Source organism: Balaenoptera ricei, chromosome 19, assembly GCF_028023285.1.
Source record: "Balaenoptera ricei isolate mBalRic1 chromosome 19, mBalRic1.hap2, whole genome shotgun sequence".
NCBI classification, from domain to species: Eukaryota; Metazoa; Chordata; class Mammalia; order Artiodactyla; family Balaenopteridae; genus Balaenoptera; species Balaenoptera ricei.
This window is the reverse complement of record NC_082657.1, coordinates 9,414,992-9,438,587: the sequence shown is the minus strand read 5'-3', so window position 1 is coordinate 9,438,587 and position 23,596 is coordinate 9,414,992. Positions and strand designations below refer to the sequence as shown.

Here is a 23,596-nt window from a genome sequence, read left to right as displayed (position 1 = left end):
CTAAAGCGCCCTGCGCAGGCGCGCGAAGGGAGCCTTCAGGGCCCGCGCTTTACGACACTTGTGCAGCAGCGGCAGCGGCAACTCGGCACTCCTTCGCGACGATTCGGCCGGGTGCCGCTGGCCGCGGTTGCCAGGGTGGGGGGTCGCTTTGCGGCATGGCGATGGCGGAGGGCGAGCGGACTGAGTGTGCTGAGCCCCCCCGGGATGAGCCCCCGGCTGATGGCGCTCTGAAGCGGGCAGAGGAGCTCAAGACACAGGCCAACGACTACTTCAAAGGTGCGCCCGCCCTGGAGGGAGCGAAGGAGGGTGGAGAGCGGCCCAGGTCATGGGGTGCCGGGCCCGCGCGGAACCATGGCAACGAGGAGCGGCAGCCTGGGCGCGGGGCAGGCACTACCAAGTGACTGGGCGTGGGGAGGCCGAGGATGGCGCTACCAAGGGGCGACAGAGGGGCTTTCTGAGAGAAGGGATGACACCTAGAAGTGGCGTACGGAGCGGGTGCTAAGTGGGGAGACTGAGGAAGGCGCTTCCAAGTGTGAAACGGGAGGGGGACGGGAATGAGGGCACTACCAAATGTGAGACCCCAGAGGTGCCAGCTTATGGTGAGACCTGAAGAGGGCGCTACCAAGTAGTGACATGGGGCGGAGCAGTGATGGCGCTACCAAGTGGAGAGACACCAAGTGGGGGGGAGGGGGGGACTGTCCCAATAGAGCAGGAAATCATGGGAGTGAAGAATAGATCATTAGATGGGAGGGCAAGGAAGTAGGAGATTTGGGGTTACACCAGGAGAAGGGAGGTTCTGGGAGTAGAGGTGAGGCAATCCCAAGAATAGTATGACTTAGGATCTTGGGAAAGAAAGATGCGGGGGCACCCATTCATTCATTAATTCATTACGTTTATTGAGCATCTGCTATGTGCTAAGGACCATGCTCGACTTTAGGGATGTAGCAGCAGATGAGACAGATGTAGCCCTGCCCTTATATAGCTTGTAATTTAGCAGAAGGATCAGACATTGAGTAAACACACATAAATAATAAAATATTTAGAAGCTGTGATGAGTCCTTTGGAAAAACCCCAGCGGAGTGTGAAGTAGAGAATAAGGATTAGAGGCTACTACTTTAGAGAGGGCGGTCAAGGAAGATCGTACTGAGAAGGCATTTAAGTTGAGAAGGAGTGGCCCAGGTGGGTGGAGCTGCCTGTGCAAAGGGCCTGAGGTCGGGAATGAAAAGAGACTGGCTGGCTTGGCTGGAACTTTAACGAGTTAGTAGGGAAACAGGTACAAGGTAAGCTTAGGACAGGGGCCAGATCACGTAGGGTGTCACAAGTCACTGCATAGACTAGTGTGGATTTGACTCTGCTATCCAAGAGGAGACATTGAGTAGGTAGACGGGCCAGTCTGGAACTCTTTGGAGAGGAATTCGGGCATGATCAGCCTATGCGCGGACTGGAACACCCTGGAAATGGGTGAGGTCTCCTCAGAAGAGAAGGGGCCTAGTACGGAACCTCAAGGGATTCTAAGATTTAGAACAGAAGAGGCTGAGTAGGAGTGGTCAGTGAGGTGGAAGGAAAATCAGGAAAACTGAGAGAAGAGAGTGCTTCTAGAAGGAGGGGCTGTACCTGAGGTCGGATGCTGCCAAAGCGAGCACCGAGCATTGACCGTTGGATTTGCCTCCATAACATGTTGGTGGGAGCCTTGACCAGAGCGGTTTCTAGGGGATGATGGCGATGGTAGCCAGAGGGAAGGGCGCTGAAGAGTGAATGGGAAAGGAGGAAGTGGAGACAGCAAGTGTTGACAAGGGTTTTGAGAATTTTGGTTCTGAGAGGGAGTGGAGAAATGGGGGGGGAGGGTGCCTTTTTTTAAGAATAGAAGAGACTAAGAGTATGGTCCTATAGAGAGAGAGTTGATCCTGCAGGAGAGAGAGGAGAGCTACAGCAGCAGAGCCCTGGAGGAGGGGTGGGGCATGGGAGGAATCCAGAGCATTAGTGGAGAGCTGTCCTCTGGTGGGAGCACGAACAGATTTTAAGAGTGGGAAAGTCAGGTCAGGCCGGAGCAGCGAGAAGGAGGTGGGACTGGTGAGAGGTGAGGCTGGAAGGTAGAGCCCTGGAGGCAGGTCAGGGACGTGATCCCGAGGGTGGTAGGAAGCCAAGGAAGGTTTGAAGAGAGGAGCGACACAGTCTGATTAGCGCGTTTGAAGGCGATCCCTCAGCGGCCTTGCAGAGACTGGATCCGAGGGCAAGGCTGGAGACCAGGAAGGAGACTAGAATGGTGGACAGGTGAGTGGGGAGGGGGGTGCTGCCCACTAGGCTGGAGAGACGGAAATCGACTCAAGAAATGTTTCAGAGGGAGAATGACAGCGGCCGCCTGGAGAGAGGGAGGAGGGAACCCCAGGCAGGAAGAGCTGGATGACAAAGGCCCAGAGGTGAGCCTGGCACCAAGGAAGTGAGTGGGGCTGGAGTGTAAGAGGCCAGAGGAGTTTACTGTGAGGCTGCAGGCAGGAGCCTGAGCTTTCCACTTGAGGACTCGAGGAGCCGTGGATGGTTCTGAGTGGGGAAGGACTGGATTGGGTTTGTGCTTCAGGAAGACCCCTCTGGAGGGGCAGGAGGGGGCATACGCTGGGAGAGCTGGGAGGAGGCTGGGCAGGAGAGGATGAAGGCCAGACCAGGGCAGAGAGGGGTTCTCGGCTTGGAAGTGAGAGAATAGATTTGAGAGATGTTCTGGAGGCTGACTTGACAGGACAGGGTGACTGCCTGGCTTTGGGGCTTGAGGGATCAGGTGTCCAGGACAGGGTCCAGTCTCCAGCTGGTGGAGGTGTGGAAGGTGGGGCTGTTCCTGAAATGGGGATCGAGAGGGGCAGCAAGTATGGGGGTGATGCTGTGGCGAGGGAGGAATTCTGGGAAACAGTGGGCCATCGGGAAGGGCTCCTTGCCCTCCAGGACCTGGGATCTGAGCTCTTAGGAGGCCTGAGACTGGGCAGGTAGCCAGCGGTCCTGGCATTGAGCTGGAACGGAGGGGAATGCCCCTTCTGGTCCAGGTCCCTTGCTGTTTGGCAGGCAGCTGCAGGCACAGAGCCCCAGTCTCCAGGGCTGGGGGAATAACAATAAAAAGAATAATTACAGCTCGCCTTAATTGAGCCCCCATGGTGGCCAGGTACACCACTTTGTTTAATCCTCCCCCGAGCACTAGGTGGGAGCGGGCCTGTTTGTTTTATAGAGGAAGCTGAGGCTCTGAGAAGTGAAACCGCTTGCCCAAGGTCAGAGTGTGTGAGCGGCACAGCCCGGATATCCCCCTTCCTCACCACGTGCTTGGCGCCCACGTTCAGAGTCCTTACCCACAGCCTCACCTGGAGCTGTCCTGGCCCCAGTGGGAGAAGAGGGGCCCCAGGGGCTCAACATGGTGGGAGAAGAGGGGCCCCAGGGGCTCAACGTGGTGGGAGAAGAGGGGCCCCAGGCCCCCCGCCCCCGCCAGCATGGCTGGATCACTTCTGTGAACTCAGGCCCATTCCAGAGGCCCTGGTGGGGCAGAGCCTGATCCCCAATGTCGTTCAGCTCTCTTCCCCTCTTTCTGGGCCTCATTGCCCCCCACCCCCTTCTGTAAAAAGAGAGGGGTTCTATTTGACCCCCCAGGAGGCCTCTGAGTCTAAGAGTTTGTAGACAGGCTTAAGAGCTCCGGCTGCCTGGGTTCAAATCTTGTTTCTTCCTCTTACCTGCTGTGTGACCCCTGGGCAAACCTTAACTTCTCTGTGCCTCAGTTTCCTCCTCTAAAATGGGGCCTCTCTTGAGGATTAAATGCGCTCATATTTGTCGAGCACATAGAGCAGGGCTGGGATCTGGTGCCACTGGGTAGCTGTGTGAAGCACAGGCCCCTCCTGTTTCCTCTGCTCTAGTCTCTTCCTTTCATTTAGTCATTTATTCACTTCTTTTACAAGCCTCTGCTGACCTCTTTCTCTGCTGTAGCCACATTTCATCCAGGAGTTCCTTTAACCCTCACAAGCAACCCATGAGGCAGGGCCGACTGTGGTTCCCGCAGTTCAGATGAGCAAGCTGAGGCTGAGAGAGGGGAGGCTGTCTGCCCAAGGTCTCGTGGTCGGGATCCTCAGAGCCAGATGTCAGGCTCCGAGACACCAGGCTCCCCACCCCATGCCGAACGGCCCGGCAAGAGCGCTGGCCAGTCGGCCTCTGGAGCCCAGCCGGGAGGCTGGAAGGAGCCCTCGAAGGTGTTGGTGTTCCAGGGAGGGTCAGTCAGACTCGGGCTGCCTGGTTCTGCCCTTGCGTGTTTCTGGGAAGTCCTGGGCCTGCCCTCCAGCGCTCACCATCCTGGGGGACACACCCATCGCCTAACGGTGACTACCCAGAGGGGGCAGGGCTGGGATAGGGGAGCCCAGGGGCCGAGGCAGCCGGAGAGGTGCCTGACCCAGCCTGGGTGTCAAGGAAGGCTTCCCAAAGGAGGTGACATCCGGGCCATTTGAAAGATTGCCAGACATTAGCCTGCAGAAGGAATCGCTGTTATATTGTTCCTGGCATCTCCCAGCACCTGGCTTCTTTTTCTAGTGTAGGTGTGTCCTGTCTTTCTCTTTCTTTCATTCCTTCCTTCCTTCATTCAGGAACCATTCATGGAGCCTGGAATCCTCTTCTTCCATTCTTTTCACCTGACTCACTCTTCCTCCTCCTCCAGGTCTCAGCTCCAGCATCCCCTCTGGGTTGCCCCAGCTGTAAACACTCTGGGGGTGGATCTGTGTGTGCTGTGTCACTCCCACCCCCCAGTTGGACTGTGCGCCCCAGGAGGGCAGGGCTGGGGGCTGCTGTGTCCTCAGACAGGGCAAGGGTTCAAAGAAGTAAGACAAACAGGGCCCCTGCCCTTATGGGGCTTAGGTTCAAATTGTGACGATGGATTATAAGCAAACAAAACAAAGGAAAGCCATGGTTTATCAGATGGTTCTGGAGAAAAGAATAGTGGGAGTTAGGGCAGGAATTTTCATTTTAGGCTCAGTGTCTGGAGGACTCTCTGAAACTTTAGACCAGAGTGGGCACGTAAGTTGCCCAAGGACACACAGCTAGTAAGGAGTGGAGCCAAGGATTGGGCCCAGGCTACCTGCCCCTGTGTCTGTGCCTGTCTCTATGCCAGGCTCCCACTGAGAGGCCACCTGGTACGGAGGATGAGAGTGGGAGCATTTGGGTCTTGGCCTGGCTCAGAATTCCTGCCTGCCACTTTGTGTGATGGGGTTTCCCTCTTAGAGCCTCGTCTGGAGAATGGGGCTAAAGCAGCTGTCCTCAGGGTTGCCATGAGGGTTCAGTGAGGCGACTCAGGTACCAAGAGCCCCACGTGGCACCTGGCACATCATGGCCCCCGCAGTTCAGGTACACCTCCTAGCTTTGGTCTCCTGCCTGTTGAATGGCCACACAGGCGGGGCCCAAGATAGCTCTGCAGATACAAACTGAGTGTTTGACCTTGAACAAGACCTCTGTGGCTTGCTGTAAAGTGAGCACCAGGCGGTGCTTATGCCGTGGGGATGTGAGGATTCCACGGGCCGAGATGTAACGTGCAAGGCATGGCCGTAGCTCATTTCAAATAAAATTGACCTTTCCCCTTGGCCAGATGTCACCTCCTGTCACTCCACACTTAGAACATTGATGTCCACACCCAGCTCTGGCTGTGGTCTTTGGGATCTGTCCTGCCAGCCTCCCTGCCCTCATCTCCTGCCCTCCCCCAGCTCACTCCACCCCAGCCACACCACCCCCTTGCTGGTCCTGGAAATAATACTCTGTCACCCCTTCCCCCCCCCCCCCAGGGCCTTTGCACCTGCTGTTCCTTCTGTTGGGAAAGCTCTTCCTCTGGTCTGGTTTGTCACTTCCTTTGGGTCTCTGCTGAAATGTCCCCTTCTTGAGACCTAAGTAGGTTCCTTTTCCTTTCCCACTTCCTATTCTCCTACTAGAACCCCTCTTCGGGCTTGTTTACTTGCTTTGGGGGGCTGGGCAACCAAGGGGCTCAGGGCAGACTCACATTTGCTGGTTCACAGCTCAGGTCTGGCACTCAGTAACATATCCTCTCCAGGCCATGGGGAACGTTCAGTAAGACCCTCCTGAAGTCCTGGAAGAAGTATTGTCCACCTGGGGCCTTGTGGGGGGTGATGGTTGGGTGGATGGGTGTGTGGAAGTGATTTGGGGTCTTAGGGATTTGGGCCTGAGGAGACAAGGCCTGTGCTAGGGTGGGACAAGTCAGGACAGGGAAGGGGGGTGGGCTGAAGAGACGTTTCTGAGCTCAGCTGTGGACCTCAGTTTCCCCATCTGTAAATTGGGGGACTGGGCGAGTACCCAGCCTAGGGGCCTCTTCTGGCTGGGTGGTGGCAGCCTTGCCTCATGCGTCTCCTCCTCCATCTTCACAGCCAAGGACTACGAGAACGCGATCAAGTTCTACAGCCAGGCCATCGAGCTGAGCCCCAGCAATGCCATCTACTATGGCAACCGCAGCCTGGCCTACCTGCGCACTGAGTGCTATGGCTACGCGCTGGCCGACGCCACGCGGGCCATCGAGATGGACAAGAGGTACATCAAGGGCTACTACCGCCGGGCCGCCAGCAACATGGCACTGGGCAAGTTCCGGGCCGCCCTGCGCGACTACGAGACGGTGAGCCGGGCCTCGGGGGGCGAGCCAGCTTGCAGCTTCTGAGCCGGGCGGGTGCTGAGGGCCGGGCGGGGCGGGCTGGGGGAGGACGGCCTCTGGGTGTGCGGCTGGACTAGATGGGGAAGGTCTGCGGAGGCCATTCACACGTTTACTCACCGCCTGCTCATCCAACAGATGCCAGCCGGGCTTGTAGCCCAGCTCTGCCATCATTGCCTGGTGACCTGGGACAAGTTGCCTGGCCTCTCTGTGCCTTCTTTCCCACATCTGTGAAATGGGAGGACAGTAAGACCTACCTCTCAGGGTTGCCGTGAAGAATAAATGAGCCTCTGCTTTCCAAGTGTTTAGAACAGCCCCTAGCATGTAGTCATGCTAGGGGCTGTTCTGTAATAATTAAGTATTATGATAATTGTTGCTGTTATTGTTGGTGAACAAGAGGCACACAGCTCTTCTGGTGGAGCTTATAATTCGGAGGAGGGCAAAAAACAAACCCGTCATTGTGAGGGTACACAGAATCGTTGCAGGTGAGGATATGGGCCTGGGAGAAAATAGACTAGGGTGATATGCTGTAGAGGGACAGCAAACGGGGGGTGTGTTTTAACGAGGTGACAAGGGAGGGGACCCAGAGGACGGCAGGAATTCACCAGTTCACTCGCTCATCTGCCACCCCATCACTGTAAGTGCTCTGATGATAGCGCTAGTGGTAAGGACCCCCAGAGCACACGCCTTCGTGCCAGGCATGCGCTATACGCTTCTCGTCAGCTGGCCGAGTGACTTGCGCGGCAGCCCTGCGAGGTGGGAACTGTGATTACTCCCATCGTACAGATGGGGTGACTGAGGCCCAGACGGCTCAAGTCCCCTGCCACCAGCACGCAGCAGGCGAGCGGCAGAGCTGGGGTCTGAACGCAGGCAGCCCAGCCCTCCGGCCTGCGTCTTTCCCACTCGAGAGAGTCGCTCCTCGAGAGTAGGGGTTTTGTTTATTCTGGACATTGGCTTGGTGCTTGGCATCCAACAGGGGCTTAGTGTTCGTTGAATGAATGATCATTCTGCCCCCCTCCCCGCAACGCACCCGGCACTCCCTCCTTTCCTGTCATTCGTCACGCACTCTGAGCGGCTTCTGTTGTGTCGGGAGAGGCGACAGGGGAGGCTGAGAGCCACAGGCTGCAGATGGAGGGAGCCAGGTCAGACGGTTGGGGCTGGCTGCTGGCCCCGAGAGGAGGGCGGCTGTCAGGCCAAGTGCAGGCTCGAGCCAGGCGCTGGGCCGGGGGCACCTGTGTCAGGGTGGGGCAGAGGCCTGGAGGAGGAGATAATTCAGAGACTGAGGGGCGGAATGGAGGAGGGGGCTGGGGTGACCCCCCGGGAGGAGGAGGGAGGAAGGAGCAGCGGAACAGAGCCCTTACAAGCGTGGGCTCCCAGGCCGTTCCCCAGCCAAGCCTCTCCCTTGTCCCTTGGCGTCCTCATTTGGAGAATGGTGACAAGAGGAGTGGCCACCTCCTGGGCGGCTGTTGGGCTCTGGTGAAGTGGTGTGCATAAAGATCATAGGGCTGGAGGGCTCAGTAATGAGTAACTCGGAAGACAGGTGGGGTTGGATGGGGGCAGGGCTTTCCTGCAGGTCCCCAAATGGGGGGAGGGGCCTGGAGGAGATGGGAGGGGGCAGGAGATGAGAGGAACCCCAAGCACAGGTCTGCGGCACAGCTCTGGCCCAGACTGGGGCCTCGCCCCGCATATTCCATGAGGCTGAGAGGTCACTTGCAGCCGTCTTGTGGACATACTGCTTCTGAGTTTTCTCCCGGGCCTTGAGGATGCCCTGGGGGCTGGGTCACGGCCCATTGCCCTGTGAGGACTCTGCCAGCAGCCCTGGGGAGCCCCTGCACGAGCCTGAGATCCTTGCCCGCCTGGGCCAGCTGCCTGCCTGCAGGCCGTCCTTTCTGACATGTTTCATCAGACTCTGGGTGCAGGGCAGAGGGGCTGGGCCCTGGGGTGACTCCCCATCCAGAGTCTCTACCTCCAGGGCTATCTTGTGACATGCTGGAGTTTCACGGAGGATGTGCCCCGGCCCCCTCTTAAATCATGGCATCCTTGGAGGCGGAACCAAGATGTGACCTTGGTTAAACAAAGAGCCTGAGGCTCTGTCTCACAGCAGCCTGGGCCCTCAGGTGAAGGACCTTTCTTTTCTCAGCCTCAGTTTCCTCACCTGCCTACTCACTGTGGGCCTAGCTCTGCTGTGAGCTCTTGACATGCTTTTTACAAGAAGGAAAATGCGTTCAATCCACTTTACAAGAAGGAAAAAGAGGTCTAGAGAGAGGAAGTCCCTCCTCCAAGGTCACCCAGCAGCGAAGTGGCAGGGCTGAGACTTGAACCCATAGTCCATGCTTGTAATGGTTAGTGGGCCGTGAAGTCAGTGTAACAGTTGGAGACCAGCACTTCTGTCTTCATCAAATAGAATAGAGAAGAAGACAGCAGTTCATTGTTTGGAGGAAGTACGTATATATTTGTGAAAGAGTATTTTTCATTTATGTGAATACGGATGTGTATTAGATTTGATAAAATATCTATTTCTTACTGTGAGTCATAGTCTCAGGTTCTGAAGGTCACTCATGCAGGGGCTGGAGGCACCGGCTCCACGGTCAGGACGCCCGGCTATGAGCTGTGTACCTCTGAGAGCTTTGGATCTTCGGCCCCAGTGTCCTCATCTGTAAACGGAAGAGAACAGCAGAGCCTGCCTCAGTGGCCTTGTGAGGATTCGGCAAGAGTAGTACGTTCAGAGTAGGGCCTGCCCCTGCTCAGTACTGGGTGCGCTTTCTCCTGGGGGTGTCTGGGGAAGAGCCTGCGGCCCCCAGGAAGGGCTGTGTGCAGGCACAGGGCCTTGTTAGGGGGCGGGGGGGTGGGGCATCTCTCTTCTGCTCTCCCTCCAGGGCAGGACCTGATCTCCCCTTTCCATGGGTCCATGTTGAATCCCCCCCACCAACGCCCCTCACCTCCAAGCTCATCCTTTCCGGGGGAACTCTGGCTCCAGGATTCCCTGCCCCCTTATTGGGTCCTCTTCTCAGAAGATTCCACCTGTGTTCTTTCCTGTCTGTGGCTGGAACTCAGGTGGTGAGTCACACGGGCCCGGGCCGGATCTGGGGGACTCCTTCAGCACTCCTCACCCTCTCCTGGGATTTTTGGGGTTTGGTTTGTAATATGGTTTGCGTTTGGGTTTCTTCTTACAGCATAGCCCAACACAGTCAGTTAGCAATGCGTTTTGCCTCGCTAGCCTGTACGAACGCCCGTCCCGCTAAGGTATGGACGTATGATAGTAACAGGAACGGTCACAGCTGACACCTGACACGGCGCTCTCAGGGGCCGGGCGCGCTGGTGACCTTCGTGCTGTGGTAACTCATGTGATCTTCATGACAACCCTACGCAGTGGGGACTCTTACTATCCCTGATTTACAGGTGAGAAGACCGAGGCCCAGAGAGTAGTCACTGCCCTAAGGTCCCGCAGCCAGGAAGGCACAGCCTGGTCCCAGACTTGTTGACACAATCATCGCCCTTAGCTCAGGCAGCGTACTCCGATGGTCTCACTCTGATTTATTATGGAAGGAATGTTGGTGTGACCTCCTAGATGAATTCACTGGAGGGTCTCGACCCGTGGGGTGAAAACGCTAGTGTCCTGCTTCCCACTGCCTCCCCCAGACCCCTGGCTTCTTTGGTTGCCCGTGTGCCACGGGCAGGCACGGCCTCTCTCTGGGCTGCATCCCATCACCTCTGCATTGGAAATAATCGTAATGGCCCGCCACACGTTGTCATGTGGGTCCCCTGAAGTCAGCTTTTGCTCCCAGACTACAGTCCTTCACCTCAGTTCTAAACCCGAGCCATTGTGAAAAATAGTCTGGTAAGTTTGGGCAACTCATTTGGTGGCAAAATCTGACCTGAACTAATAGGCCGTTGATGGTCTTGTTTGCCCCCATGTAGTGCGACTAGAAGTTTCACTGCAGAAACGGGAGTGTGTGTGGTTACCAGGTGCCAGCCGGACTTGCTGGAGGTGTCCTGTAACATACAGCACGCGGGTGCACTGTGTCACCTTTCTAAAATCCGAAGAGTTCCCAATTCCCAAACACGCGCAGCCCCCATGGCTTCACGTGGGGATCACAAGCCTATGTTATCGTTTCATTGATTCGAGTCATTGTTACTGCCTGTGAATACCCCCAGCTGAAAATACCACTTTTTAAAAGCAGCTTTTTATTTTGAGAGCGTTGTAGCTTCACACGCAGCCGTAAGAGGTAACACAGAGATCCCACTCTCCCAGTTTTCCCAGTGACATATCTGGCATCACTATCAGAATCTGGATACTGACACGGATACAACCCAGATCCCACTTGTTAAAGAAAAGTCCAGCATTCAGTTCTGACCCAACAGGCCTTGGGACCCACTAGGCCCCTCCAACCTGGAGCAAACGACCTTCCCCAGGAGCGGGAGCCTGGCAGGGTCACTCCCCTTTCCCAGCCAGGCAGCCAGTTATAGGAGCAGTCGCAGCAGCCCCAGGCCCTGGAACAGGCACTCGCTCGCTGCTGGGCCCTGCGCTGGGCCTGATGTTAAATTCTCACAGCCACCCTCCACCTCTCCAACCTCCCTCGCTTTCTAGAAGCTGAGGGAGGCTGGAGAGGTAGGGCTGCCTGCCCTGGAAGGCCTGGATGCAGACCGTGGAGGCCTGGCCCCAGAGCCTGCACTCGTGACCGCGACGGTGTGTCCCTGGAGGGCGTGCGGGGCACTGTGGGGACGGTGGCAGCGGTCGGTGGGCGGGGGGGAGCACATCCCAGTGTGTCTAGGGGAGCAGGACCTTAAGCAGGGAGAGAACTGAATCCTGTCTTCTCGGGTCAGTGCCCTCACCTCTCTGGGCCTCAGGTTCCTAATCTGTCAAATGGAGATGTGATAACATCACACAGAGCTGCTCTAAGGATACAGTGAGCAAGGTAATCGCTTACAGCGTCAGGCACATGGTGCGTGTTGGAACACTTAGCTGTGTGCTGTCGCTGCTGCCGCCCCTTTATTCCCAGGGTCGTCGGTGTCTGCCTGCATCCCGCACCCCAGCCTGTGAGCTCTCTGAGAGCAGGGTGGTGGCTCAGAGGGGATGCTTAGTGGGGCATCCATCCACTCCGGGCATTCGTTCACAGCTGGGACACGGCCTCAGCCCTGCCCTCATGGCCATGGCCGCCTTCCAGTGGGGAGGCAGACCCGTCTCCAGCAGTGCTCAGGGCTGGGGCGGGCGGGGGGAGCCCAGGGCCCTGTGTGAGCCCAGAGTGGGTGCCTGACCCAGCCTGGGGGAGAGGGGAAAGGGGAGCTGAGACCTGGAGGAGGAGGAGGGGCTAGAAAGTCGCTGGAGGTAGAAATGAGGTGTTCTGGGCCGGGGGCAGCCTGTACAAGGCCTGGAGGTGAGAAGGAGCTGGCGCACTTGGGGACTTGGGAGTTTGGTCTGGCTGGTAGTGCTGGGCAAACAGGGAACGTGGAGGGGTGGGCGGGCCTCTGTGGGCCAGGCCCAGTGGTGGTTTGGACTTCGTCCTGAGGTGTGGACTCGTAAGGTCTCCTTGGTGGGGAGGACTCCAGGGAAGGTCTGGTGCTGCCTTTCTCCCAAGCCTGGCACCGCACCCCTACCCCGGGTGGAGCTGCCTGGCAGGGTGCCTTAGCCTGAGCCTGCCCCGAACCAGCTTCCTGCCCCACCGCCTGGCCTGCACACCCATTCTCAGGGGCGTGAGCCACACCGACCCTCAGGGGTTATTAGCAGATGCCTTTTCCCAGGCTTCTGACTCACTCTGCCAGGCTTTCCACTGGGGGGCATCCCTGCCCTTGAGGGCCAGCCCTGGCACCCCCCTTTCTGCCCCCCGGCACAGGAGCTGTGGGAGTCCGCTCCTGGGGAGGCCAACAGAGTGCGCAGGTCAGGCAGGGTCCACTAATAATTACAGGAACAGTTACAGATAACTAAACTGAGGCTCAGAGGGGTGAATTCACTTGCCCAGGGTCACCCAGCAAGTAAGTAGCAGAGCTGGGATCTGAATGCAGCCCTGCCTGCCTCTCAGCTTGGAGGATCAGAGTTTGTAGGAAGCGGGATAGAAGGTAGGGAGAGCGGAGAGGACAGGCTCCTTTTCCTGAGAACTAAGTGTGTCCCAAAGCCGTGTGCCTGCTGCTTCCTCCATACGATCTCGTTTAATGAATGCAGCAGCCCACGAAAGGGGGCCGTGAAGAGCAGCCTGCGCTAATGTGGACTTGACTCCCGCCTGGCACCGCTGCACACACTTCACAAGTGTTCACTTGTTTAGTCCTCCCAGCCCCCTAGGGTAGATGCACTGTCACCTGTACCTTACACAGGAGGAAACTGAGGGAACTCACTTGTCCTGGGTCTCCCCAGCGCCCAAGGTTGAACAAGGGCCACGTCACCACTAGGTGCCCGCTGCTGCCCGCAGAGCCCAGGCTGCATGCCAGGCCCTGTGTATCACCCCCAACAGCCCTGGCAGGTGGAGCCTGTCATCTCCCCCATCTTGCAGATGAGAAAACTTCGGCTCAGCGAGGCCGGGTTATCCAGCAAGTCATTGCCTCTTCAGATGAGTCTGGGCTGTAAATTAGGACTTTGGATCCGTCCCACCCTTTCCTGTCAATCCCGCCCCCCTTGGCATTGACTGTAACGGTATCAGTAAAGTGCACCTCAGCCCGCTCTGATTCCAATGAGGAAGCTGAAGCGGGGCCAGTTTTATTTTGATGATGGTCAGAGCTACGATTTATTAAGAGCATCTGCGTGGGTTAGCACGTTTACCCACCCGGCAGCCCTGTGTGGGCAGCTCTGTCAGGCCCAGTTTGGGGATGCAGAGGCCGAGGCCTAGAGGTGAGGCGAGCCCAGGCTTGCACCCCTAGTGCACCCGGCGCGGCTGCTCTGCTCAGCAGTCGTGAAGCCCCGGGCCAGGCAGGCCGAGGGCAGCCGCGGCGTCCCCGTCTCCCTATGGCTCCTCTGCCCCGACCCCGGCCTGGCTGTTGATGCCTCTTTCCTTCCCTCCCCTCTCACCCACCCATGCACCCAGGTGGTGAAGGTGAAGCCCCACGACAAGGATGCCAAGATGAAATACCAGGAGTGCAACAAGATCGTGAAGCAGAAGGCCTTCGAGCGGGCCATCGCAGGCGACGAGCACAGGCGCTCCGTCGTGGACTCGCTCGACATCGAGAGCATGAGTGAGTCAGGCCGGGGTGCCCCGCTGTGCCTGGCCCAGAGCGTTCCTCGTCTTTGCCTGAGCCCTCCATTCCCAGTGCATGCTGGGGCGCCGGGGGGATGGGGCTCTGGTGCTTCTGGTGCCTGTCCGCACACACTGCCTGTTGCTCCTTCGCCTGCGCTTCTGGGGACTCCACAATCCAGAGCTGGGGCTGGAGGTCCCGGGTTTGGGCGAGCTTCCCTGCTGTACCACCCACCCTGCCCTCCGCAGTTGCACTCACCCGTCACGGGCCTCCTGTGTCTGGTTTGTCCATAGGTCCTCTGGGCGCTCAGCTGAGTCTGTCATTCATTCCACAGATGGTTATTGGGCACCTAGTAGGTGCCACTGTTCTAGGCACTGGGGATACAGCTGAGAACAAAACAGTCCCTGCCCTCCTGGAGCTGGTGTCCTAGTGGGGAGAGAGGATTGACTAGTCAGTTAACAGTGTTAAGTGCCGTCAAGTCAAGTCGGGGAGAGGGCCTTTGAGCTGACCTGAACGGGAGGAGCGGGCCATGAGAGGACCCGGCCGGGGAGTGGCATCTTCTCTCACTCCATCCCCCTCTCAACCTGTGTGTCCAGCGCCGTGTCTGCCCCGTGCCTGGGAGCCAGGCCCCACTTCCCACCCTCACAGTGGCCATGGCCTCTGACTCTCATCCCCCCATTCACACACCAGCCATCGAGGATGAGTACAGCGGACCCAAGCTTGAGGACGGCAAAGTGACAATCACTTTCATGAAAGAGCTCATGCAGTGGTACAAGGACCAGAAGAAACTGCACCGGAAATGCGCCTACCAGGTAACGCCCCTGTCGAGGGCTGAACGCGCTTGTGACCCCAGGATAGCATCACAGCCGGGCCTGAACCCCATCACAGGGCGCGAGAGGAGAAGGGTGGTACCGGCAGCGAACACTTGCTGAGCCCGTGGTGTGCCGGGCACCCTGCAAATGAATTCTTTATTTCTAGCATTTCCATTGGGTTATTTTTTTCAATAGCTTTCATCTCTCTTCCCCATATGTTCATGCATGTCATTTACCTTTTCTGCTAGATCCTTTAACACATTTTTTTCATAGTTATTTTAAAGTCTCTGTCTGGATATTCCACCATCTCTGGGTCTGCTTCTGTCGTGTGCTCTCTGCGTCTTATAATTTTTTATCGTATGCCAGACATTTTGTGTAAAAGAGTAGTAGCGACCGAGACAAAACTTTCCTTCAGGTAACGGCAGGACCTGATTCTGTCGGGCTGCTATTGTGAGGGTCTGTGTCCACCTCATCTGCAGTTTAGGGGCAGGTCTTATTAGACTTAGTTCACCGCCGGTTTCAGATGTTTTCGGAGTGGAATCAGGACTCTCCCATCAGCAGGGCTTGGGATCTTAGTCCTGGCAAAATCCCAGGGATGTCTTTATGCTGTAAAGTCTCCAGCTTTTGGAACTGGAGGAAAGCGCTCTGATTTTCAGCCCTGCTGCCAAGATGGGGTGGCTGGGGAGTTCTCCGCCCTTAGTCTCACCCCCACTTTTGTGCCTCAGATGACCTCTCTCTACCACGCCGCCTTGTGCCTCGCCTTCTGGGTGGCCGTGGGAGAGAATCCGAGGGCGAGGGCGGAGGCCTTCTGAGGCGGGGCCCCTCGGGGCTCTGTAATGCCAGCCCACGCAGGCACGAGGGTTCTGCCGGCTTCCCCTCTTCTCAGCCTTGAAGGGTCTTGCCCTCCTGGCGCGCTGCCAGGAGGAATGCACTCACGGTCCCTTTCTCCCAGGGAAGGGTTGATTAATTTAGGTTTCTTTGTGTCCTTGCTCTCAGATATTTCAGGGGTTTTTTTGTTTGTTTGTTTGTTTGTTTGTTTGTTTGGCTTGTCCTCGTCATTAGGGCAAGAATGACAGTCTTTTACAAACTCTTTACATTCTGACCTGAAGTGGACATCTCCTACTTTTTTTTTTTTTTTCCAGGCCCTGCTGTGCAGCTTGTGGGATTCTTAATTCCCCGACCAGGGATTGAACCCAGGCCCTGGCAGTGAAAGTGCCAAGTCCTAACCACTGGACCACCAAGGAATTCCCTCCTCTTTTCTTTCACACTCTGTTTTCCCAGCTTTGTATTTAGAACATTGTCAAGCCTACAGAAAAGTCAAAAGAACAGTGCGGTTAACATCATACCCCTTTCACCTAGGTTCACCGTTAACATTTTGACACATTCACGTCATCTTTCTATGTATATGGGTGTGTGTATACACATACACTTTCTTCTTTTTCCTGAACCATTTGAGGATGAGTTGCATCATAATCTGTATCCCCTAAAAACAGGACGTTCTCCTACGTGACTATGATTTAGTCATCCCACCTTAGTAATTTAGTACCAATACAATAATACTGACTAATGCAAACAGTCCACAGGCTGTCCATAAGATCTGCAGACATTGTCAGGTGTACATGACATTGTCAAGGTCATCTTCAATCTGAAAGAACTAATACTCTGTGTTTCTAGACAAATATTTTAATTTTCCCCAGTTTTTCCCCCCAGACATTCTTTTTAGCTGTTTTAAAAAAAAAAAAAAAAAATCCAAAATCTGGGGAATTCCCTGGCAGTCCAGTGGTTAGGACTCTGTGCTTTCACTGCCGAGGACCTGTGTTCAATCCCTGGTTGGGGAGCTAAGAATCCCACAAGCTGTGTGGCGTGGCCAAAAAAAATAATAATAAAAAAACAAAATCCGGAATCCATTGAAGGATCAATTACTGCATATGACCTGCCTTTTTAACCTTTTTTTCATCTAGAGCAGTCTCAAGCCTTTTTGGGAGATTTTCGTGACATTGACATTTAGACATTTCCAAGCCAGTTGTTTTATAAAGTGTTCCACATCTGGCTTCATCCTGTGTGTTTCTTCATGATGCTGATTGTTTTTGGTTTTTTTTTAACATCTTTATTGGAGTATAATTGCTTTACGGTGGTGTGTTAGTGTCTGCTTTATAACAAAATGAATCAGCTATACATATATCCCTATATCTCCTCCCTCTTGCATCTCCCTCCCACCCTCCCCATCCCACCCCTCTAAGGTGGTCACAAAGCACGGAGCTGATCTCCCTGTGCTATGCGGCTGCTTCCTACTAGCTATCTATTTTACATTTGGTAGTATATATAAGTCCATGCCACTCTCTCACTTCGTCCCAGCTTACCCTTCCCCCTCCCTGTGTCCTCAGGTCCATTCTCTATGTCTGCATCTTTATTCCTGTCCTGCCCCTAGGTTCTTCAGAACCAATTTTTTTTTTTTTAGATTCCATATATATGTGTTAACATACAGTATTTATTTTTCTCTTTCTGACTTACTTGACTCTGTATGACAGTCTCTAGGTCCATCCATGCTGACTGTCTTAAGAGAAACCAAGAATCTAGGTTTTCCCATGAAATAATCCTGATGTTTAAATGCCGCAGAGGACACGCGGGTCACAGCTTGGGGGCCGCCTCTGCTCCCGGCCAGCACCCGCGCGGCCAGACCTCCCCCGCCCCTTCGTCTCCTCTCCCCGCCTCTCCCTCACCCTCAGCCCAGCAGCGTCTCCTGGCCAGTACAGTCTCTCTGGGGCTGGGGTGGGCGGCAGGCCCTCCAGCTGGCCCCACTCACAGCCTGCCCTGCCTTCCAGATTCTGGTACAGGTCAAAGAGGTCCTCTCCAAGCTGAGCACGCTCGTGGAGACCACGCTCAAAGAGGTGCGCGCTGGGGGCGGTGTGCGGGCGGGCGGGCCGGGGCGGGCGGCTCCCTGGCTGGGGAGGGGCCACGGAGCTCAGAAACTCACAGACCCACTGGGCTTGGTCTGCCTTCTCTCTCCCTGATGTCTGCCCTCCTCCCCCACCCTGTCCCTCTCCTCCTGGCTGTCTCTCTCCTCCCCTCTTCATTTCTGTGCCTTCTGCCTGTGTGTTTTGCATGGTTCTTCTCGGTCTGCTGTGACCTCTCACCCCTCCCCTCCCCCCTGCCCCCTCCCCACATCTCTCTCTGGGCCCCTCCCTCTCCGGTGGCCTCTTTTCTTCCAGACAGAGAAGATTACAGTGTGCGGGGACACCCACGGCCAGTTCTATGACCTCCTCAACATATTTGAGCTCAACGGTTTACCCTCGGACACCAACCCCTACGTATCCTTCCTCGGAAGGGCAGGCCCCTCCCCTGCCCCGCCTCCCGGGTGTGGGGTGCAGGAGGGAGAGGAACCCCTTTCTGGGAGGCAGGCGTGAGCCTGAGAAGGGAGAGGCCTGAGTGCTTGCTCTGGCACTGAGGTGGGGTGGAGCGGCTGGCGGCCTTGCGCTCCGGGCTCTGGGGCCAGACAGGCCAGGGCCAGTCCCCGCCTGCTGTGTGACCTGGGCAGGTGGCCAGGGTGTCCGAGCCCCAGCTTCTCCCCGGCTTGAAACAGGGCTGGATGTGTGTGGTACAGGAGCATATACGTGGGGCGCCTGACCCTGCCCACACCTGGCTTCCCTCTTGGCTGTGCCGTTTTCCAGCTATGGCTGTGGCAGGTCACTTCACCTCGCAGTTCCTCGGGTTCCTTGTTTGTAAAATGGGGAGAAGAGATAGTGGTAAAGTGGGCTTCCCTTATCGGGCTACTGAGAGGAATAGTGTGTTAATACCTGTGATGTGCTCAGTGGCCCGCGGTCCATGCTGAATAAGTATTTGGTGATGTTATAATTGCCTGATGAATGGCCACTGGGTGGGGCTACCAGGCCTGTGCAGTGTCGGGTGGGAGGGCCTGTGTCTCATTTGCCCTGTGGGTTTGGGCCTGTATTGGGAGGAGAGCTGAAGCCGGCTGACCACCTGGGGTCTCCCCCTCTGCCATCAGTTTCCCTGAGGAGCAGACGAGGTTGGAGACCTTACTACCACCCCGAGGCTCAGAGAAGCCAAGCTGCTGGGCCAGACCCACACAGTGAGGAGAGACGAAAGCCCAGATGCCCCAAGCCCTGCTGGCATTCTCGACCCCAGGGCAGTGCCGAGAGGAGCCGGGGTGTGGAGGGGCTGAGGAGGGAGCACTCCCCCCCACCCTTGTTTTCCTTAGCAGGGCAGATATTTAATGGCGACTTCGTGGACCGCGGCTCCTTCTCTGTAGAAGTGATCCTCACCCTTTTCGGCTTTAAGCTCCTGTACCCTGATCACTTTCACCTACTTCGAGGTGAGCTGGAAGGCAGCAGGGTCTGGGGTCAGTGTGGGGACCTGGGCAGAGCCCTCGCTTTTTCCTCTGTGAGCCTCCCATTTCTTATCTAAGAAGTGGGGATACCAGTTGCAGTTGTGTTTGTTTTGTGTCTTCACTGAGATCATGCACGGGCCTGCCCTGTAAGGTCGGGCAGGTTGTGCACTGTGCAGCGGCATCACGTTAATGGAGCTTTGTGGACCCTGGTGAGGACTTGGTCATGGGAAGGCTCTGATCAGAGGAGGGTCAGGAGCTCTCTCTGGTGTTAAGAGGATCCCTTGGGCCTCCGTGTGGGGAACAAGCCAAGGGCTGAGAGTGGGAGCAGGGAGACTGGTGGTGGCTGGACCCGGGTGGGAACAGTGGTTGGATTGGGGCTCACTTTTCAAAGAACGCAGAGTGTTTGCCAGTGGGCTGGAGGAGGGTGTGAGAGAAAGAAGGGGTCAAAGGGGGAACTCCAAGGTTTTGACTGGAGCATCTGGAGGCCTGTGGCTGCCACTGACGGACGGCGGGGCAGGAGGAGCCAGGGTGTGGGCTGGAGGGTGGGCAGCCTGGCTCTGGATGTGGCTGTGAGGCTGAGAGGAGCGGTCTGGGGGCGCCCGGGGGGCTGTAAAGTGTGGGTTCCTCAGCGTGCATGTGGCACTGGGCAGGATGAGCTCACCAGGGAGTGAGGGCCGCCGGCGGAGGACCTGCCTGCTGAGAGGTGGGGCGCTGAGCGGGAGATGCAGCCAGGAGAGGACGAGAACCAGGAGGAAGTGAGGGCAGCGGGCTGGGTTGGGGGCTCCTGGGGGTATGAGTGCTGACACCGGGCGGGTTCACAGCCAGGTTCGGGGAGTTCTTGCAGCAGGACCTGGCATGTGGCAGATGCTCAGTGGGGGCCTGGCAGCTTCCTTGTCTCCCCCAAGCCCCAGGAGGGAGGAATGAGGTTGCGGGTGGGAAGATAAGAGCACGGCGTGGGGCTGGCCCACAGCAGGCATTCTGCAGGGGGCCTCTTTTTTGTCAATACCTCCCCCTCCTTGGTACTTCCAGCCGGAAACGTATGGCAAGTCCTTCAAGAAGGAGCCCAAGGCTCACCGGGGCAAGGGACACGCTTCTGGTCACTTGGGGTCAGGGCCAGGGCTGAACCCAGGCCTCACCCACTCCGTGATGATCAGTGCAGGCCTGGGCCTTGTGGCCATGTGCCTTCTCGGCCCGTTTGCCCCTCTAGAAAGGGGACTGAAAACTGTGTCTCCACCCCGCCGGGTTTCTGGGAGGGACCAGTGAGCTGCTGTGTGGGTGCCACTGGCTTGGGGCCACCGGCCTGTCCTCCTTGGCCTTGGCCGGGGTCTGAGCCAGAGGGCGCCCAGCGGTGCTGAGGTTTCTCTTTGTCCTGCTGTCGGCCAGGCAACCATGAGACAGACAACATGAACCAGATCTACGGCTTTGAGGGTGAGGTGAAGGCCAAGTACACAGCCCAGATGTACGAGCTCTTCAGCGAGGTGTTCGAGTGGCTCCCGCTGGCCCAGTGTATCAACGGCAAAGTGCTGGTGAGGCAGGCCCGCCCCCGCCGCCGCCGCCGCCGCCATGCGGTGCAGCGAGCCAGAGGGTTGGGGTGTGGCTGGCCCCTGCCCTCACGCTGCTGTTCCCTCCTGAACCCCAGATCATGCACGGGGGCTTGTTCAGTGAGGACGGCGTCACCCTGGACGACATCAGGAAGATCGAGCGGAGTCGGCAGCCCCCAGATTCAGGTGCCTGGGGACAGCCCCCCCTCCTGGGGCTCAGGGGCTCCAGCCCTGCCCCGGATGGGCTTTGCGCCCTCGGCAGGAGACAGCAAGGCTGAGCCTCAGTTTCCTGACCTGTAACTTGGGTCAGTGCACCTCCCTCGTGAGGCAGTGCTGGCCGGGGAGCATGAGTGTCCGCAGCACACAGCGGTCATTTGTTTATTTGTGAGTTCACCGGCTGCCCCTGGAGTGACGTGATGGGACAGACAGCGGAGTGTTAACCGCACACAGCTGTGGGGAGAGGGTGTGGGTGGAGTGGGGAGGTAGCGGGCCGTGGGGGGGCCTCCTGGGGGCACCACGCGAACGCCGACGGGGCGGGAGGAGGAGGTGCCTTCTCGCAGGAGTGCAGCCCGGCAAGCGCGGGGCGCGGAGGGGCTGGTGAGGCCAGAGCCTGTCCGGCCTCAGGTCCGGGTGGAGAGCTTGGTCTTTGTTCCTAGGGCAGTGGGAGCCACAGAGGCTTGAGCAACAGAGGGACCTGGTCAGAACTGCAGTGTTTAAAGCTCCCTCCAGGGACTTCCCTGGCCCCAGGGCGCTCCAGTGGTTGGGACTCCGCGCTCCTCTGTAGGGGGCTCGGGTTCCATCCCTGGTTGGGGAGCTATGATCCTGCATGCTGTGTGGTGCGGCTAAAAAAACCAACCAAACAAAAAAAAACGCTCCCTCCAGCTTTGGGGCCCTAACGGATTGAATGGGGTCTGTTCCCGGGGGGAGGTCAGCGGGGAGGCGGGCAGCGGCTCAGGGTCCTGTCCCACGTGCCCCACGCCCGCTCCGCGGTGGATGGCCCCTCCCCTGCCCTCCGTCAGGCCCCGACGCTCCCCTCTGCTCCCTTCCAGGTCCCATGTGCGACCTGCTCTGGTCGGACCCGCAGCCGCAGGTCAGTCTGCCCAGGGCCGTGGCCGGCAGGTGTGGGCTGTGGGCAGAGCGGGCGGGCTGGAGGGGCAGCGGGCACCCTGAGCTCCCTGTCTCCCCAGAACGGGCGCTCGGTCAGCAAGCGGGGTGTGAGTTGCCAGTTCGGGCCCGACGTCACCAAGGCCTTCCTGGAGGAGAACAACCTGGACTACATCATCCGTAGCCACGAGGTCAAGGCCGAGGGCTATGAGGTGGCGCACAGCGGCCGCTGCGTCACCGTCTTCTCTGCCCCCAACTACTGGTACGTCCCCGCCTGCCCCACCCATCTGGGCCTGTCTTCTCCGCCCACTGGTGGTTTTCTTTTTTTAACTTTTTGTGATAGAAAATTCCAAGGATACATACGAGTAGATAAAATAGTGTGATGAACGCCCACGTACCTGTCACCCAGGTTCAGCAGTTACCAGCTCTCACCACCCCTACCCCTGCCGTGGGCTATTATAAAGCAAACCCCAGGCATTCTCTCTTCTGCCCGTTGTTGCCCTAGTGTATTTCTGAAAGAAGGAACTCTTCTTTTCTGTATGTAACTGTGATACCACTGTCACACCTTGAAAAGAGGTCACCTGAACCCAGCCAGCGTTCCATTTCCCCACGTCTCTCATCAATGTCTCATTTTAGTCGATTTCTTCCAAGCAGGACCCAAACAAGGGCCACGTTTTCAGTCTCCTGATCTTCGAGTTGCCTGTTCTTCTTGCCCTCCCCCTTGCTGGTTTTTGGTTGAAGAAACCAGAGTCTCTTGTGCTCTGGCCGTTCCATCCCCAGGTGGCCAGACACCACGTTCCTCTGTCCCCTGTGTTTCCTGTTGACTAGAGCCAGGGCATGGTCAGCCTGGAGACCAGGTTTTGGCAAGAGTCCTGCCTCTGTGGGGCTGCCCGTGCCCTCTGCCCACCTGTCAGGAAGGCCCTCTGCCAGCCCTGCTCCCTGGGCCCTCTTCTCCCCGCCCCCGGCTCCCACGTGGCCCTCTCTCCCCCTCATCCTCACTCCTTCTGCCTGGGCCCCCTGGGCCCCTCTTCACCTGGATTCCTCTCTCTTGCCTGGTCAGCCTCTCTGTCCGTCTGTGTCCTTGACTCTGTCCAGGGCTCTTCTCCCTCCCTCTCCCTGCTCCTCCTCCTCCTTGATGCCCCAGGCCCACCCAGCCTCTGATGGACCACACCGGCCCCTCTGCCCTTGTCCCCGCAGCGACCAGATGGGGAACAAAGCTGCCTACATCCACCTCCGGGGCTCTGACCTGCGGCCCCAGTTCCACCAGTTCACAGCAGTGGTGAGTCACCCCCTTGGGTCCCCTGCTCTCCCTGGCCTGGGCCCCGGGGGGAAGAGGCTCTTATGAGTGCATAACGGCTCTCAGGGGTAGGGCTGGTTTCTGCATCTGGTGCTCAGAAGACCCTCCTCCACGCACCGGCCCATTTCTGTCCGTGTCTAACCTGTGTGCCTCTGGTTTCTCAGCCTCATCCCGACGTCAAGCCCATGGCCTACGCCAGCACGCTGCTGCAGTTAGGGATGATGTGAGGCCCACGTGACAGGGCCCCTGCTCCCCATCCGACCCCAGGCCCGGCCCAGGGCAACGTTGGACCCCCCTTTTACTTTGTAAAGTTTGTATTTATTCCCCTTTAGGTTTGCAGAGGGGGTGGGGGGCTGGCCAGATGGTCTGCTCCCTGGACAAAGAAGAAGGAGGTGGAGAGGCGGAGGGTGGGGCACCGAGCGGGCATTCTGGAGGGAGGCCAGCACTGCTGGGTGGGGCGGGGCCCAGAGGCTTCCCCGCCCCCTTGCTTGCATGGCCCCTCCCCTGCTAAAGCAATAGGTCCCCGCCATAGGAAGACCCCTGGAAGGAGGGTCATCAGGGAGGCCTCACCTGCACCTCACCCGCTCCTGGCAGCCGCAGGGCGGGGCTAGGCTGGGGCTCACCCCCTTCCTGGCTCTTTTATGTCTGTAATTAAATATGTTAAAATAAAGTCATTATTGTAAGTCA

At 57.5% G+C, this 23,596-nt stretch overlaps 1 protein-coding gene across 1 annotated transcript; it reads left to right on the top strand.

The window, feature by feature from the left end:
- The first annotated feature begins 74 nt into the window (after window positions 1-74).
- On the top strand, window positions 75-23,596 carry PPP5C (protein phosphatase 5 catalytic subunit). Its single transcript, XM_059904634.1, has 13 exons — window positions 75-276; window positions 6,378-6,619; window positions 13,663-13,810; window positions 14,501-14,622; window positions 17,445-17,510; window positions 17,832-17,930; window positions 18,847-18,952; window positions 20,351-20,493; window positions 20,607-20,694; window positions 21,558-21,598; window positions 21,696-21,874; window positions 22,810-22,891; window positions 23,074-23,596. Exons 1-13 carry the CDS (start codon window positions 156-158, stop codon window positions 23,134-23,136), a joined length of 1,500 nt encoding a protein of 499 aa, XP_059760617.1. The 5' UTR covers window positions 75-155; the 3' UTR covers window positions 23,137-23,596.

What these genes read in the sequence shown, in the direction of transcription:
- PPP5C (XM_059904634.1), top strand. Translation starts at nt 156, where the DNA reads ATGGCGATGGCGGAGGGCGAGCGGACTGAGTGTGCTGAGCCCCCCCGG. An exon ending in TCACTTTCACCTACTTCGAG is followed by an intron (nt 18,953 to 20,350) that starts GTGAGCTGGAAG and finishes GCTGTCGGCCAG; the next exon opens with GCAACCATGAGACAGACAAC. An exon ending in TCCACCAGTTCACAGCAGTG is followed by an intron (nt 22,892 to 23,073) that starts GTGAGTCACCCC and finishes CTGGTTTCTCAG; the next exon opens with CCTCATCCCGACGTCAAGCC.